Source organism: Sciurus carolinensis, chromosome 5 (genome assembly GCF_902686445.1).
Source record: "Sciurus carolinensis chromosome 5, mSciCar1.2, whole genome shotgun sequence".
NCBI classification, from domain to species: Eukaryota; Metazoa; Chordata; class Mammalia; order Rodentia; family Sciuridae; genus Sciurus; species Sciurus carolinensis.
In genome coordinates, this window is record NC_062217.1 from 43,893,949 (window position 1) to 43,912,505 (window position 18,557).

General features: G+C 37.1%; 1 protein-coding gene across 1 annotated transcript in view; it reads right to left on the bottom strand.

Annotated features, from left to right (window-relative positions):
- Positions 1–18,557, bottom strand: part of Gtf2f2 (general transcription factor IIF subunit 2) — a 142,619-nt gene that overhangs the window by 119,092 nt on the left and 4,970 nt on the right. Inside the window, exon 2 of the mRNA XM_047553142.1 lies at positions 1,602–1,675. Within this exon, the coding sequence (XP_047409098.1) occupies positions 1,602–1,675 (74 nt within the window). The remainder of the gene's footprint in view (positions 1–1,601; positions 1,676–18,557) is intronic.

An 18,557-nucleotide genomic window follows, 5' to 3' on the forward strand; every position in this document is an offset into this window, starting at 1 on the left:
TAGGACCTCAATAAGTTGCTGACACTGATCTTGAACTTGGAATCCTCCTGTTTCAGTCTCCCATTGCAATTACTAAGTTTGAGATGCATCTGAAACATGGGAAAAGGAACACTGAGGAAGCTGTCACAATTAGGAGTGTGGAATTCATGCATAGGGCAAAACTTGAGCTACTTAAAGCAATGAAACCAGATAAGAACACCTAGAAAGCAAGTGAAAAGAGAAGAAAAGAACTAACAGAACTCAGGGTTATACAAATTAAAAGAGTGACCTAAGAAGGGGTTAACAACAGAGACTAAGGGCTAAGATTGGATAGCTCAGTGGTAGAGTGCTTGCCTAGCACATGTGAGGCACGGGGTTTGATCCTAAGCTCCAAATAAATAAATAAATCAAAATATGGTATCCCTCTACACCTAAAATATTAAAAAAAAAAAAAAAACAGAGACTAAGAAGGAACAGTCAATGAAGGAAGAGGGCAAGAAAGTATTGTCTCAGACGTGAAGTTAAAAAAAAGTATTCCAGGAAGGACATGATCAGTCATATTAAATTCTGTGGAAGGTCAATTAAGAAGGCTGTTATTTGACTCTAAGATTTAGGAATGTGGATACGGCATTCAAAAATAAATAAATAAATAACACAAATTCTTGGAATTAACAAATTCTTTGACATAGGAATCCATTGTCCCACCCTTGAGTCTGAAATTAGATACGTGAGTTGCTTTGCCAATAGAACTCCAGCAAACAGACACAAGATCAAGTTTGCAAAGTGCTTGTACACTGGGGCTTCCCCTCTTTTTGGCTATTAGGAATTCTTTTGCCGTTATCAGAATGAATATGCTGGAGATGAAACAAATGCTCATCACCCCAACTGGCAAGGCCAACAGACACTACGGACATCATCCTTGTCAAGAAAGTCAGCCAGGTCAGCCCAACCAGAACCAATCCATAAAATTAAGGACAAATAAGATGATTTTTATTATAAGTCACCAAATTTTGGTGTTGTCTGTTATAAAGCAAAAGCTAAATGATAAAGGGGAGGATTCTGTTAACAGGTAAAAGCTATTTCAATAGAGTAGTAGGCACGGGAAGCTGACTAGAGTTTTGATTAAAAATAAATGGATAGAAAGAAAGGAAAATGATGTTGACCTTAGGCTGACATCAACTCAGCTTTTGAGGCTTCTCTTTACACTGTTTACTAGATGTTCCCTACTTTCTTCCAAAGTCCTAGAAACAAGTATGGTAGCATAGTGGCAAAGTCCTTTTACTGAAAAGCCGCCTTTGGGGCATCCAGTTACACCTAACCCAGGTACACATCCTCACACAAAATACAAAGGATAGAGGGGTGGGGGAACCACACACACCTTATGTTTTGCCAATAAACTGCACTCTATATTCACATGCCTGTCGCTGAAGACTGCACATACATAGACAAGCATTTTTCTTTACAAGGTACCTAACCATCTCTTTTGACAAGACTTGATGTGCTCATTACTTTTCATCTTCCAAGTAAATTCTCTAAGTGACCAAGAACTGAAATCACATTACATTTGTAAAATCTTTTAAAAAACAACTTTTTAAAATGTCAATAATATGTAAATAACTTACTTGGCAATCCGCAGTTTCCCTACTTCACCTCTTCCAGGGGCTTTAGCCCATTGCTGTGACAAATATTTAGGAACCTAAAATGAAATAAAACATTTTACAGATGGTGAGTATGGGGTACCCCAGTATTATATAACTTAACCAGAGATAAATAATTAGTAAATGATAGATCCAGAATTCAAACCCAGGAAGCCTAGCTCTAGGATCTACATTCTTAACCAATACATTATATTGTGTCTATGATTGCATTCATGCAATTAGAAGGACTGTAATTTTAATAAAGGAAAATAGAATAAAATGCTGAATCTCTATTATGTACCTTTCCTTATATCTTTTAAGAAGTACTTTAGACTCTGGAATCAGTACATATCTTTAAGGTTATCTTATTATGAGGAATAAATAAGATACTATATATAAAGTTTAAAGCACAATGCCTTATACAAAGCAAGTAGTCAATGAATGTTAGCGTCATTATTTCTCACAATAATTTTGGAATGATAACATGAACATGAACACATAATTGAGCCAGAGGCAGATGCCAAAGCTGGGAAGGAAAAAAAAAAAGAATCTGTCTAGCAAGATTTCATTTTTAAAAGATTTTTTAAAAAGGAAAAGAAAAAAAGAACCTATTAATTAAATAAATTGCAGTAACTTGAATACAGTAAAAATTCAGAAACAGAAGGGTAAGAAGAAGAACCCGAGGGTATTTGTTCAGTTATGTATATATTCTTCACACTAAAACTTACTGAATTACTACTGTGTGTCAAACAATATGCTAAAGGTTGGGAAAAGAGGAAAGAAGAAGGGAGTCAACAGTGTTCAAGATCATGCTGGACATTTCATATCCACTATCCTATTTAATCCTTCTAATCATACTGCAAAATCACCATCATTCTCCTCATTCTACAGATAAGAAAACTGAGTCTAAGAGGGTTGAAATAATATAGTTAGCTATCAGACACAAGGCTTGACTCTAGTTTGATCTGATGTTCTCTTACTGCCCCACACTGCCTTTCCTAAGGACACCAACAATAAGAAGAGTATGATCTTCTTACTAAGGGATCTAAGGGAAAAAGAGCTTTGAAGATTCTACATCTTAACATGTCAGCTTCACTGCACACTACTCAAACAAGCTTAAAGGATTTGGCAAAAAGCCTTATGGTAACTGTATCCACCCATTAGGTCTCCTTTGATCATGGGTGACAGAAAACCTACTTAAAGAATATTTATTGATCTAAGGCAAATAAAAATTCCAGAGGTAGATTTAAGGTCGCTTGATTAAGGGCTCAAATATTGTCACGAGAACTCTTTCACCATCTCTTATCTCTTTTCCCCTCCACCTCATGTTGACTCAATTCTTGGACAGGTTGAAGCAGCACTGAAAGAGCAAAAGTCTCCTTCCCAAAGTCTCTTGTGGCACTTACTTCATGTGCCCATCCTTGGGGATATTTTCACAGGCCAGCCAGAGTTCATGGTATCTTTGGAGAGGGGTAGTCAACAACATTAGAATCATAAAGATTGGAAACAGGGAATAGTCCCTATAAGGAAAATCCAGGTGCCATTACAATGTCAAGATAAGTAGATACTGATTAGTAAAAGAAGCAATAGTGGTGCTAGGAAAACTGGGTACCCATGTGTAGAGAAATGAAATGATATGTAAGGTCCAAAATAATGTAATATTAGAAGAAAACACAGGAAACAGAAATATGCCAAACTAAAAACCTCTGTGCAGCAAAGAAAACAATCAACAGAGTGAAGAAACAGTCTGCAGAATAGGAGAGAAAACTGCAAACCATACATATAACAAGGGGCTAACAACCAAAATAGATAAGAAACTAAAAAAAAAGCCTTAATAACAAAGAAATCTAATTGTACATTTGGTAATAGAGCTAAATAGATATTTCTCTAAAGAAGATGTACAAATGGACAACCAATATATGAAAAAATGCTCAAATATCACTAAACATCAGGGAAATGCAAATCAAAACAATGAGATATCACCTGACTTTAGTAAGAAAGGTTACAACAAAAAAATACAAAAGGTAAGTGTTTGAGGATATTGTGAAAAAGGACCCTTGCACCCTGTTGACAGGAATGTAAATTAGTACAGTCATTACAGAAAACAATACAGAAATTTCTCAAATATTGAAAATAAAACTACCATATATATGATCCATCAATCCCACTCCTGGGTATTTATCCAAAAGAAATAAAAGAAGAACATCAAAGAGACATCTGTACTCCTATATTTACTGCAGCAGTATTCACAACAGAAAAGAAATGGAATTAACCTAAGAGACCATCAACTGATAAGTTAAAGACAATGTGGTACATACACACAATGGAATACTCCTCAGGCATAAAAAAGAATGTGACAACATGGATAGAATTGGAGATTATTGTGGTAAGTAAGCCAGACAAAGAGAAACAAGGACTGCATGATGATATTTACATGTGAAATATTTTAAAAGTTAATCTCATAGAAATTGAGAGAATAGTAGTTACCAGAGAAGGTGATGACGAAAGTTCAACTGAGGATGAGGAAAGGTACTGATTCTCAGTTTTGAGTCAGAAGTTCTAGAGTGCTATCTGAAGAGTGAAGTGATTACAGATATCAATTGTGTACTGTATCATTTCAAAAAAGAAGAAAGGATTTTGAAGGTTTTCACCATGAAGAAGTGATAGATATTTAAGAAGATAAATATGTTTAATTGATTTCACAAATGTATACATGTACTGAAACATATGGTACTATATAATATAACTTTATGTTCTTATGTATTTGCTTAAAATTTTAATAAAAAATAAATGAGAAACAAAAATGATGAGGAAGCAAATGTTCACAATTAAATACAAAATCTGTACAAGAACTGTTCAACATCAAAATCTTTAAATTTTTGGACTACATAAATTACTACTTTATGGCCTCAATCTTGACATTCTACCTAACAAGTTAATCCTTGCTTCTTTGTCTTTGATTTTTAACTCCAGAGAATCTTCATGTTAATTACTCTGATGCAAAGAGAAAACTACCTTCTCTAGAAGCAGTCCACTCTACCAATCACAAGCCATATTCCCTAATAAAGACATCAGGGATAAGATGGCGTCTTTTCTCTATCATACTACTAGGCAATGGTTCTAATGAACCCTATTTCCAGATACTCTAAGGCTTTCCACAATTTGCATTTCAAGTATTCCTTCCTTAACCTGTATTTCAAGCAGCCAATCTGACGATCATCTCCTAACTTCTTAGTTCTTTTCTCAGTACTTTGATTCCAATAATTCTTCCATCTTTTGCCACACTTCCCTCTTTAATGGGCCTAGAGTTCATGGCCAGTCATTATAATTATAATCATTTCCTCGACTGTTCTCCCCACTGTACTGGCCTGGCAGAACCTTAATCCTTATTAAAGTCTTATCTTCCTCCCACATTTGCACCTAAGCAGCTGAAGAAACATAATCCTGCTAACTGGTCTCACTTTAAATACATGACATTAAGCCCTGGGTGATGTCTGGCAAATTAAACACATCTCCCTAGTCAATTCACTCCCCTACTCCAGATGATTCAAAAGTTCACTTCTCAAAACTACCACACCTCTTCCTTTCCCCTCCCTCTGATGACCTAACTTCCTCTTCCACTAAAGAAATACAAAAGAACACTGCTCTATCTACCACTTATCACAGTTAGATATTTTTACTGTTTTCCCCATTTTAAAACAACAGATGAACTATGGCCAATCCCTCCACTTGTGCCCACTCCATTTCTCTTCCTGTCATGTAATCAAGGACATCTTTCCTTCAATACTACCTTTTCATTTCCATCAGAATAATAAAAGCAGCAAACAGAGCGCATACTAAATGTGGCAGGAAAACTAAAATGGCGCCTAATGATTCCCCTATGCTAATATCATACACTTGTGTAATCCATTTTCCTTAAGTGTGATCAGGACCTGAAACTCATGGCAAAGGATGGGATGTCACATCTCTGATCAGGTTACATTAAGACTGTGGCTTCTGTCTTGCTTCTCTCATTTCTTTTTCACTCTGCGTGCCTTGATGATGCAAGCTGCACTGCTGGAGAGGTCCAGAAGGCAAAAAAAAGGAGCAGGCTCTAGCCAAGAGCTAGCTAAGAATTAAGACCCTCAGCCCAACAACCCACGAGGCAGTGAATTCTGCCAACAGCCACATGAACTTGGAAAGATCCTTTTCCAGTCAAGACTTCATGTGAGAATATGGCAATGGCTGGCACTGTGATTGTAGCTGTCAGAGACTCCAAAGCAGAAGACTCAACTAAGGGCATGCCAGGACTCCTGATCCACACAAACTATTTAATCCTCACATAATCCTATTATTTTCTCCATTTTACAAGCTAGGAAACTGAGGAACAGAAAGGTTAATTGGTCACACACCTATTAAAGGAAGACTTTATAATCCTTTTCATCCATGGTCCCATTTCTCTGCCCCTCCTTATAGCAAAACTTCTTGAGAAAGTTCCCCATGTTGGACATCTACACCTACCCTCTCTTAAAGTGATAAGTATAGCCCATACTCTCCTAAGCTGCTTTGGCAACTCTGCTTCATCAAATAGATAGTTCCTCACTACTACTCACTGAAGCCCTATTTCTCCTAGAGTAAAATCAATTTAGGGGCACTGTAGTGGACACCACAACTTGACATCCATATTTTCCCTTTAGTATTGAAGACCTACTCCTCCAGCTGCTGTGAGTATTGCCAGCAGACAGGCCTCTGCTGTTGGCATTTTTAAAATAGCCTGCCCTGGGCTGGGATGTAGCTCAGTGGCAGAGTGCTTGCCCATCATGCTCAAGGCCCTGGGTTCAATTCCCAATCGCTTATAAACACACACACACACACAAAGTCACTCCCTGAAGAGAAACCCCTTGCCCAAGGTCATTCCGTCCTCTCAGAGCAAACCACATTCCAAAATCAGTGGGCACAGGGTACAGTTCATAGCAACTGAGGACAGCTCTAGAGGGCTCCCTGTGGAATCAGACTTGGCCCTCACTGAGGCTGCACCACACCCTCTGCCAGTGATGATAAAATTCTTTCCTTTCAGAAGTGTGAACTCCAAGAACACTCCCAAATAAAACTCTACATGCTAATCTCCATCTCAGAATCAGCATCACAGGGAACCTAATCTCCGGCAGGCATCATTTACTCTCCTGTTTTCTTGAAGTTGAAGATGCTGCTGACAACATCAATGAAACATAAATGAAGACCCCATCCCACATTTGAATCTTCAGATAGAGTAACCAGTAAAAAGACTCCCCCCACCCTTATTGGTAGCATAAACTTTGCAGACAAACAGACCTAAATTTAAACCTCTAATCCATGCTCATGTGAGATGATTAACCTAAGTCTTCATTTTGTCTCTGAAAAAATACAAATTGATATCTACTTCATAGATTTACTTTGTAATATACTTGGTCCACACAAAACTCAAGTTCCCTTTTCTTCTATTATCTGCAAGGCTTTTGCTCTATCACCCATTCCAGTTTCACCTCTCCTTGGTATGTCTTTCTTTTGGTCACCAATGTCCAACTATTTGCCCATCTGTTATGAAATAAAAACTGAGTGGGCAGCATTCCAAAAATGCGGCTCCTGTCAATACCTAATACCTTCCCATCTCCAATCTCAAAAAAAAAAAAAAAAAAAAAGTATAGCATTTCTTATCATTCAAGCCCCAGTAAAATATTCATGACTTAGAAAATACCCCCCTAATAATCTTGCCAGTTTTAGCTCCTCCTCTTTCCCATCATGTACCTTACTACAGATGCTTTTTCCAGAAAGCTAAACAGAACTGTGCTAAAATATTTTTAAAACATCATCCAATTTTCTAATCATGATTTGATACAGGGTGTTTAATAGTGGTTTACCCAGTTGGCAACCCAATGGTGGCACAGACTGACCAATAAAAGATAGTACAAACTACCAGAGACTACCTCCCTGACCAGGCAAAAATTGTAGCTAATATATGTTTTGGCAGGTAACGAATGGTGGTAAAGCATTAAATTCAGTAGAAGTCAAGCCCTTGTCCTGGAGCTGCGGAGAGATGACCCAGGTAGACTGGAGGGTGGGTAGCAAGCAGAAGGTCACAGCCAGTGGAGACACCTGATCCACACAGTGCCACACAACCCAGAACCCAGGAGCATCTAGATCCGCTGACCTCAACCTCCTGCAACCTCTTGCACTTCCTTGCCAAAGAAGAGAAAACAGAAGTGGGGCGGACGTGAATGAAAGTTCAGACTCAAAAGGTTAACCAACAGCGTTAGTACTTTCCAAACCCTGATTAGCATAAATTTGGACCAATGGTGTTGACCCAAGTTCTACATAAACCCCTGGACTAACACACTCAGGCAGCAACTCCTATTAGGGTCCCCTCTTGCCCCTACAAGAGTTCTGTTTCTATTCTTCACACCTGAATAACACATCTACTCTTGCCTTCCATTGTCCCATGAATTTCATTCTTTGGATATGAAAGACAAGAATCCAGGAAGTTGACCGTGAGTTGCTGGGGTCTGTTGCAACACTAGAGGACATGGCTCGCCTTAAGAGCTGCAACACACTACTCAAAGATAGTAAAGAAGAATCAGGCTATGCCAGCTGAGATCCTTAGAAATGACTCCAATATGCATCCCCCACTGTGATCAGCTGCTAAACTCAAGATGCTTTATCAACTGTAGTTCTGCAGTTTATGCAGGCTCTACCCACCAACAGAAGCAGAAAATCTTTAATACGAAGAATAGAAGAAACAAAAACCCAAACTAACCACCAGGTCCCAAGTACAAACAGCTAAGGGTGGGCTCCCAGGTCCCACCTATGGACATCCATAGCTATAGCAAAAACAGAGATAACACAAAGGCTATGGTCACCACATCTACAGGGGGTCTCAATCCAGATCACTCTAGGACACTTTGGCAAGTGAAGAACATACCCCCTACAAAGGACCAAACATATGAGTGGAAGAGAAATCCCTTCTAACAGATGCATAAAATTCGTCATATGAATACATGTACCTCATAAAGTTCATAGTTCACCAGCAAATGACCTCAAAAATACTGAAGTGGGTGAAATATAAGGAATTCAAATGAATCATTATAAAAATGATCAATGAATTCCAAAAGAACACAGAAAAACAACTGAACAAATTACGGAAGTCAGTAGAGAGTATGAATGAGAAATTCAATAGAAGATAGAAATACTTAAAAAGAACCAAATAGAAATTTTGGAAATGAAAGACACAATAAATCAAATAAAATATGCAGTTCAAAGTCTAATAGAGTAGAACATGCTAAAGACAGAATCTCAGAGCTAAAAGACAAAGTGGCCAACCTTGAACATTCAGACAGTTTTAATTAAAAAAAAAAAGTACTCATGGTCAGAATATATAAGAATTCTGGGACAACATGAAGAGAACAAATTTAAGAATCACTGGAATTGAGGAGAGTTATGTGTTGTGGCTAATGGAATGAATAAACTCTTCAAGAAAATAATAACAAATTTTTCCAAACCTTCAGAATGAGATCATCATCCAGATACAGGCAGCATTCAGAAACCCAAGTAGACAAAATCAAAAAAGAACCTCTTCATGATATATTATAATTAAAATGCCTACCATACAGATCAAGGACAGAATTTTAAAAGCCTCAAGAGAAAACATCTCATTTAGAGGCAAGCCAATCAGAATCACTTCTGACTCATCAGCACAAACTCTAAGAGGACTTGAAACAATGTGTTCTAAGTTCTGAAAGAATGACTATCAACCAAGACTGCTATATCCAATAAAACTATCATTCAAAATTAAAGATAAAATAAAACCCTTCCAAGATAAGCAGAAACTAGAAGAATTCAGCACTACAGAACTTACAGAAATACTGCACACAAAGTAATAAAAAACCTCAGAACTCACAAAAGAACAAATTTCATTTGAAGAGTAGCTAAGCATATGATAACCAGGACCAAATTAGACACAATAAATAAACCAAAATGATAGGAATTAATAAACATTTTTCTATAACAACATAACGTAAATGATCTGAACTCTCCAATTAAGAGTTACAAGCTGGCATAATGGATTTAAAAAAAAAAAAAAAAAAAAGGCTGACTATATGTTGTTTGCAAGAGTTCCCCCTACAGGCAAAGACAGCCACAGACTGAAAGAAAGGGAAGAAAACTGATACACCATGCAATGGAGCAGGAAAACAAGCAGGAGTAGTTACTCTTATATCTGAAAGCAGATTTCACACCAAAAATAATCAGAAGAGACAAAGGATGTTGCGTCATATTGGTAAAAAGAATAATCCAACAAGATATAACAATAAAAAATATTTATGCCCCAAACGTGGGTGCAACTAATTACATAAACGAGACACTACTCAACTACTCAAATTGAAGCCCCAGATAGACCCCAGTAAAATAATTCTGGGTGATTTTGATATACCTTACTCACCATTACATACGTCATCCAGACATAAACTCAGTAAAACTTTTGGACTTAAAAAATATTAAAACACAAATGGGGCCATTTTGAGACAACAGCCAGGCCCCGTAGGAACCCTGGCCAGACTGACTGAGCCCCGTCTCCACGATACCTCAGCCCAAACAACCACTACCTGCCTCTGGGGTCCTCACATCGACTGACTGCTCCCTGCTGCCAGGACCCCCAGACCAATTCACTGTGCCCTATCACCAGGACCCCCAGACTGACCGATTGCACCCGGCCTCCAGGATCCCACAACCACACCAAACACACCCGACCTCCAGGACCCCTGCCTGACCAACCGCATCCCATCTCCAGGACCTCCAGCTGACCACGTCCACCCCTGAGCTGCAGCTCCCCATTTGCCAACACATTTCCAAGCCAGAGCAGCCATGTTGGATAATCCTGGAAGCCGGAGCTCTGATCTTTGGGAGGGGCAATTCACATCCTGCGACGCCTACTAGAGGCTTGAAGCTCATTGTCAGGTACCTCTCATGCATCAGGCTACTGAACACTGGGAGGTTTCATTAGTATATGACTGTTATACTGTAGATTTTCTTTTTTCTCCTTTTTAAAAAATTTAAGTTTTTATTTGTTTACTTTTCTTGCTCTCTTTTGCTTTCGTTTACCTGTTCCCTCAGAGTCCCTTTCTCCCTTTTTTGCATGCTAACATCCAATTTCTTTTGATTACACTCTCACCCTTTCTATTTTCTAGAACTTCTGTATATTCTTTTCTTATCCCATTAACAGCCACGTTCTACATCCCTCTGCATCCTCTTTGTCCTCCATTAGAAACTGCAGACCTTATTGCAAACCTGTGTGTTTTACCGAAGATAACATTTGAACTCATTTTGTTTACTATGACAATTTTGTTATTGTCCCCATAGGGGCTATTTGGTCTAGGATTGTATAGTGTCTGATTTGGGCACTGCTAATATTGATCTCCCCTTAAAGAAAGGGTTTTGGAAACCTATAGGGCCACTATAAGCCTATAGGGGGAAATCTGCAATACCCCAGATTTGCAGTGCTAGAGGGGAAGATACACGAACAACATGAAAAAACAAGGGAAGAAAATGATCCAAACAAATCTAGATTCTATATTAATAGACTCCAATGACAGTATGTTACAAGAAATGTCAGAAAAGGACTTCAGATTATACATGATTAAGATGATTCGCGAAGCAAAGGATGAGATAAGAGAGCAAATGCAGGCAATGAGTGAAAATACCAATAAGCTGAAAGAATACCTGCAGGAAGCAAAAGATCATTTCAACAAAGAGAGAGAGATTCTCAAAAAAAACCCAACTGGAAATCCTTGAAATGAAGGAGACAATAAACCAAATAAAAACTCAATGGAAAGCAACACCAAAAGACTAGACCACTTGGAAGACAGAACCTCAGACAATGAAGACAAAATATTTAATCTTGAAAATAAAGTTGCCCAATCAAACATTTGGTGTTACAGAACACCAAATGCACAGAATCACAACAGATCCACACCAAGGCACATTATAATGAAAATGTCTAACATTCAAAATAAAGAGAGGATTTTGAAGGTCACAAGAGAAAAGCATCAGATTACATATAGAGGGAGACCAACACGGATAGCAGCAGACTTCTCAACCCAGACTCTAAAAGCTAGAAGGGCCTGGAACAACATATTTCAAGCTCTGAAAGAACACGGTTGCCAACCAAGAATCCTATACCCAGCAAAACTAACCTTCAGATTTGAAGATGAAATAAAATCCTTCCATGATAAACAAAAGTTAAAAGAATTTACAAATAGAAAGCCTGCACTATACAGAATGTTCTCAACAAAATATTCCATGAGGAGGAAATGAAAAACAATGGAGGTCAGCAAAGGGAGGAACTACCTTAGAGAAAAACCACTCAAAGGAGAAACTAAGCCAACTTAAAAACCAAAATAAGCCAAATGACTGGGAATACAAATCATATCTCAATAATAACCCTCAACGTTAATGGCCTAAACTCATCAATCAAAAGACATAGAATGGCAGAATGGATTAAAAAGAAAGACCCAACAATATGCTGCCTGCAAGAGACTCATCTCATAGAAAAAGACATCCACAGACTAAAGGTGAAAGGATGGGAAAAAACCTACCATGCACATGGACTCAGTAAAAAAGCAGAGATTTCCATCCTTATATAAGATAAAGTGAATTTCAAGCCAAAGATAGTCAGAAGGGATAAAGAAGGACATTTCATACTGCTTAAGGGAAACATAAATCAGGAAGACATAACGATAGTAAATATTTATGCCCCAAACAATGGTGCATCCCTGTACATCAAACAAATCCTTCTCAATTTCAGGAATCACATAGACCAGAACACAATAATTCTGGGTGACTTTAATGCACAGCTGTCACCACATGGAACCTTCTCGAAAATAGACCATATGTTATGCCACAAAGCAGCCCTTAGGAAATGCAAAAAAATAGAGATACTGCCTTGTGTTCTATCAGATCATAATGGACTGAGAGTAGAAATCAATGACAAAATAAAGAAGAGAAATTACTCCAACGCCTGGAGACTAAATAATATGCTATTGAATGAATCATGGATAACAAAAAACATCAGGGAGGAGATTAAAAAATTCTTAGAGGTCAATGAGAATGATGATACAACATATCAAAATCTCTGGGACACTATGAAAGCAGTACTAAGAGGAAAATTCATTGCATGGAGCGCATTCCAGAAAAGAATGAAAACTCAACAACTAAATGAACTAACATTACAGCTCAAAGCCCTAGAAAGAAGAACAGAATAACACCAAAAGTAGTAGAAGACAGGAAATAATTAAAATCAGCGCTGAAATCAATGAAATTGAAACAAAAGAAACTATTCAAAAAATTGACAAAACAAAAAGTTGGTTCTTTGAGAAAGTAAACAAAATAGACAAACCCTTAGCCACACTAACAAAGAGAAGGAGAGAAAAGACTCAAACTACTAAAATACATGATGCAAAAGGAAATATCACGACAGACACCACTGAGATACAGAACATAAGAAGAAGCTACTTTGAAAATCTGTATTTCAACAAAATAGAAACTACTGAAGACACTGAAAAATTTCTAGAGACATATGCTCCTCCCAAACTGAAACAGGAGGACATACACAATGTAAACAGATCAATATCAGGCAATGGAATAGAAGCCATTAAAAATCTACCATCCAAGAAAACCCCAGGACCCAACAGATTCTCAGTCGAGTTCTACAAGACCTTCAAAGAAGAACTCATTCCAATATTTCTCAAAGTATTCCAGGAAATAGAAAAGGAGGGTACCCTACCAAACTCATTTTATGAAGCTAATATCACCCTCATACCCAAAACAGGAAAAGACACATCAAGGAAAGAAAATTTTAGACCAATATCCTTGATGAATATAGATGCAAAGATCCTTAACAAAATATTGGCAAACCGTATCCAAAGACATTAATTGTGCACCAAGATCAAGTGGGGTTCATCCCTGGAATGCAAGGATGGTTCAACATTCGTAAATCAATAAACGTAATCCATCATGTCAAGAGACTTAAGGATAAGAATCATATGGTTATTTCAATTGACGCAGAAAAAGCGTTAGACAAAATACAACACCCCTTCATGCTCAAAACACTAGAAAAAATAGGGACAGTAGGAACATACCTGAACATTGTAAAGGCTATTTATGCTAAGCCCATGGCCAACATCATTCTAAATGGAGAAAAACTGAAACCATTCCCTTTAAAAATGGGAACAAAACAGGGATGTCCTCTTTCACCAATTCTATTCAACATTGTCCTCAAAACTCTAGCCAGAGCAATTAGGCAGACTAAACAAATTAAAGGGATATGAATAGGAAAAGAGGAACTTAAGCTGTCACTATTTGTGGATGACATGATTCTATATTTAGAGGATCCAAAAACCTCCTCCAGAAAACTTTTAGACCTCATCAATGAATTCAGCAAAATAGCAGGCTATAAAATCAACATGCATAAATCTAAAGCATTTTTATACACAAGCAACGAAACAGCTGAAAGGGAAATGAGGAAAACAACCCCATTTGCAATAGCCTCAAAAAAATAAAATACTTGGGAATCAATCTAACCAAAGAGGTAAAAGATCTCTACAATGAAAACTACAAAACATTGAAGAAAGAAATTAAGGAAGACCTTAGAAGATGGAAAGATCTCCCATGTTCTTGGATAGGCAGAATTTATATTGTCAAAATGGCCATACTACCAAAAGTGCTATACAGATTCAATGCAATTCCAATTAAAATCCCAATGACATACCTTACAGAAATAGAGCAAGCAATCATGAAATTCATCTGGAAGAATAAGAAACCCAGAATAGCTAAAGCAATCCTTAGCAGGAAGAATGAAACAGGGGTATCGCAATACCAGAACTTCAACTATACTACAAAGCAATAGTAACAAAAACAGCAAGGTATTGGCACCAAAATAGACAGGTAGATCAATGGTACAGAATAGAGGACACGGACACAAACCCAAATAAATACAATTTTCTCATACTAGACAAAGGTGCCAAAATATGCAATGAAGAAAAGATAGCCTCTTCAACAAATGGTGCTGGGAAAACTGGAATCCATATGCAACAGAATGAAAATAAACCCCTATCACTCATCCTGTACTAAACTCAACTCACAATGGATCAAGACCTTGAAATCAGACCAGAGACCCTGCATCTTATAGAAGAAAAAGTAGGTCCAAATCTTCACCTTGTTGGCTTAGGATCAGATTTCCTTAACAGGACTCCCAAAGCACAAGAAAATAAAAGCAAGAATCAATAACTGGGATAGATTCAAACTAAATAGCTTTCTCTCAGCAAAGGAAACTATCAACAATGCGAAGAGAGAGCCTACAGAGTGGGAGAATATCTTTGCCACTCATACTTCAGATAGAGCACTAATTTCCAGAATATATAAAGAACTCAAAAAACTCTACACCAAGAATACAAATAACCCAATCAACAAATGGGCTAAGGATACAAACAGACACTTCACAGAAGATCTACAAGCAATCAACAACATATGAAAAAATGTTCACCATCTTTAGTAATAAGAGAAATGCAAATCAAAACTACACTAAGATTCCATCTCACTCCAATTAGAATGGTGATTATCAAGAATACAAACAACAATAGGTGTTGGCGAGGATCTGGGGAAAAAGATACACTCATACATTGCTGGTGGGGCTGCAAATTAGTGCAGCCACTCTGGAAAGCAGTGTGGAGATTCCTTAGAAAAGTTGGAATGGACCTACCATTTGACCCAGCTATCCCACTCCTTGGCCTATACCCAAAGGACTTAAAATCAGCATACCACAGAGATACAGCCACATCAATGCTCATAGCTGCTCAATTCACAATAGCCAGACTGGAACCAACATAGATGTCCTTCAATTGATGAATGGATAAAGAAACTGTGGTATATATATATATATATATACAATGGAATATTACTCAGCTATAAAGAATAATAAAATTATGGCATTTGCAGGCAAATGGATGAAATTGGAGAATATCATGTTAAGTGAGATAAGCCAATCTCAAAAATCCAAAAGGCGAATGATCTCACTGATAAGCGGATGATGATACATAACGGGGGGTGGGAGGGGGGCAAGAATGGAGGAAGAAGGGACTGTATAGAGGGAAAAGAGAGTTGGAGGGGAGGGGAGAAAAAAAATAACAGAATGAATCAACATCATTACTCTATGTAAATGTATGAATAAGCAAATGGTGTGCTGTTACTCCATGTACAAACAGAAACAACATGTATCCCATTTGTTTACAATAAAAATAAATTTAAAAAAAATCAAATGGACCTAACAGATACCTATAGAATATTTCATCCAACAACAGCTAAATACACTTTCTTCCTAGTAGTTCATGGAACTTTCTCCAAAATAGACTATATTTTAGGCTACAAAGCAACTCTTAGCAAATACAAGAAAACTGCTAAAATTTCTTGAATCTTATTAGATCATAATGAAATAAAATTAGTAATCAACAAGATCAAATCCTATAGAAACTATATAAACACATGGAAATTGAATAATAGTCTTTTGAATGATGAATGAGTGACAGAAGAAATCAAAGGAGAAATTAAAAAATTCTTAGACTCAAAAGAGAATCGTGATACAACATACCAGAACCTCTGGGACACTATGAAGGAAATTCTAAGAGGAAAGTTCAGCTATGAATGCCCACTTAAGAAAATCTGAAAAATCCCAAATAAACAAGGTAATGATGAATTTCAAGGCCCTTGCTGAAATGTATAAAGTTGCTCACCCACCCATCGGGTAGAGTCATTTTGCCCACCTCCCAACCACTTGTCAATCTGTGAACATCCTAGCTAGCTATTGGTTCGTCAGTCAGCTTGCAAGTATCCTTCTCCAACATTGGTCCCCTGTTAGCCCGGCAGAATTCAACTGTTTTACTGTAGCTTCCCCGCCATCTTTTCCATTCTTCTGTCTGTCCTACTCACTTTTCTCTATCCTCCTGGCTTTCCACTCTCTCTAGAGTGCCCTTTCTTTTCCTTTCTATTTTCCTCTCATTTTCTCTCTTACCCTGCAGGGAGACACTCTGATTGCTTAATAAATTTCCTTATATGATTTCCCGTGTCCGGCATGGTTTTCGTGGGATTCCTTACACTTGCGAAGGAAGAACAAACCAATTCCAAAACTAGTACAAAGCAAGAAATAATTAAAATCAGAGCTGAAATCGATGAACTTGGGAATAAAAAAACAATTCAAAGGACTGATGAACCAAAGAGTCGACTCTTTGAAAAGATAAACAAGACTGATAAGACCTTAGCCAAACTAACCAAAAGAAAAAGGGAGAAAAACCAAATTAATAAAGTTAGAGATGAAAAAGGAGAAATCACCATAGGCATCTCAGAAATACAGCAGATCATTAGGGACCATTTTGAAAACATATACTCCAATAAATTGGAACACCTAGAAGAAATGGGCACATTTCCCAACAAATACAATCAGTCAAACAGAACTAAGAGGACACAGAAAACCTACATAGACCAATAACTTGCAATGAGATAGAAGCAGTAATAAAAAGCTTTCCAACAAAGTCCAGGACCAGATGGATTCTCAGCTGAATTCTATAAAAACTTTTAAGAACTAATGCCAATCCTCCTCAAATTAGTCTATGAAATAGAAAGGAACAGAACACTTCCAAATTCATTCTATGAAGCCAGTATCACACTCATACCAAAACCAGATAAGGACACATCAAGGAAAAAAACTACAGACCAATATCCCTGAGGAACTTAGATGCAAAAATACTTAAAATTAGCAAACCATGTTCAACAACGCATTAATATTATACACAACAGTCAAATTGGTTTTATTCCAGAGATGCAAGGATGGTTTACTATATGAAAATCAATAAATGTAATTTATCACACTAACAGAATTAAGGACAAAAATCAGAGTAATCTCAACAGACGTAGGCCTTCAACAAAATTCACAACCCATTCATAATAAAAACAATAAAGCAACTAGGGACAGAAGGACCCTACTTTGACATCATAAAGGCTATATATGAAAACCCAAAGAACTAAAAGCATTTCCTTTAAAATCTGTGCCAAGATAAAAATATCCATTTTCATCACTCCTTAATATAGTGCTAGAAATTCCAGCCACAGCAATTAGGCAAGAGAAGGAAATAAAAGGGATAAAAAACAGGAAAGGAAGAAATCAAATGATCATTTGCAGATGATATGATCCTTTACTTAGAAGATCCAAAAAACTATCAAAAGTCTACTAGAGCTATTAAATTTGGCAAAAGAGCAGGTTACAAAATTAAAATACAAAAATCAATAGTTCGGGGCTGAAGCTGGAGCTCAGTGGCAAAGCACTTGCCCAGCAGGGGTGAAGCGCTGGGTTCAGTCTTTAGCACCACATAAAAAAAATAAATAAATAAAATAAAGGCATTCTGTCCATCTATGACTACAGAAAAAAATTATTTTAAAAATCAATAGCTCTATATACCAATAAGAATCTGCTGAGAAAGAAATGAGGTAAACAATTCCATTCAAAAAAGTCTCAAACACACAAAATGATTAGGAATAAATATAATCAAGGAGGTGAAAGACCTTTATGATGAGAACTACAGAATATTGAAGAAAAAAAAATAAGAAAGTCCTCAAAAGATGAAAAGATTTCACATATTCATGGATAGGCAGAATTAATAATGTTACAATGGCCATACTACCAAAAGCAATATACAGATTCAGTGCAATTTCCATCAAAACACCAATGACATACCTCACAGAATTAGAAAAAAAGGGGGGTCCTAAAATTCATTTGGAAGAATAAAAGACCCAAAACAGCTAAACCAATTTTAAGTCAAAATAATCAATGGTGGAGGCATCACAATACCTGATTTCAAATTACTACAGAGCTATAGTAACAAAAACTAAAGG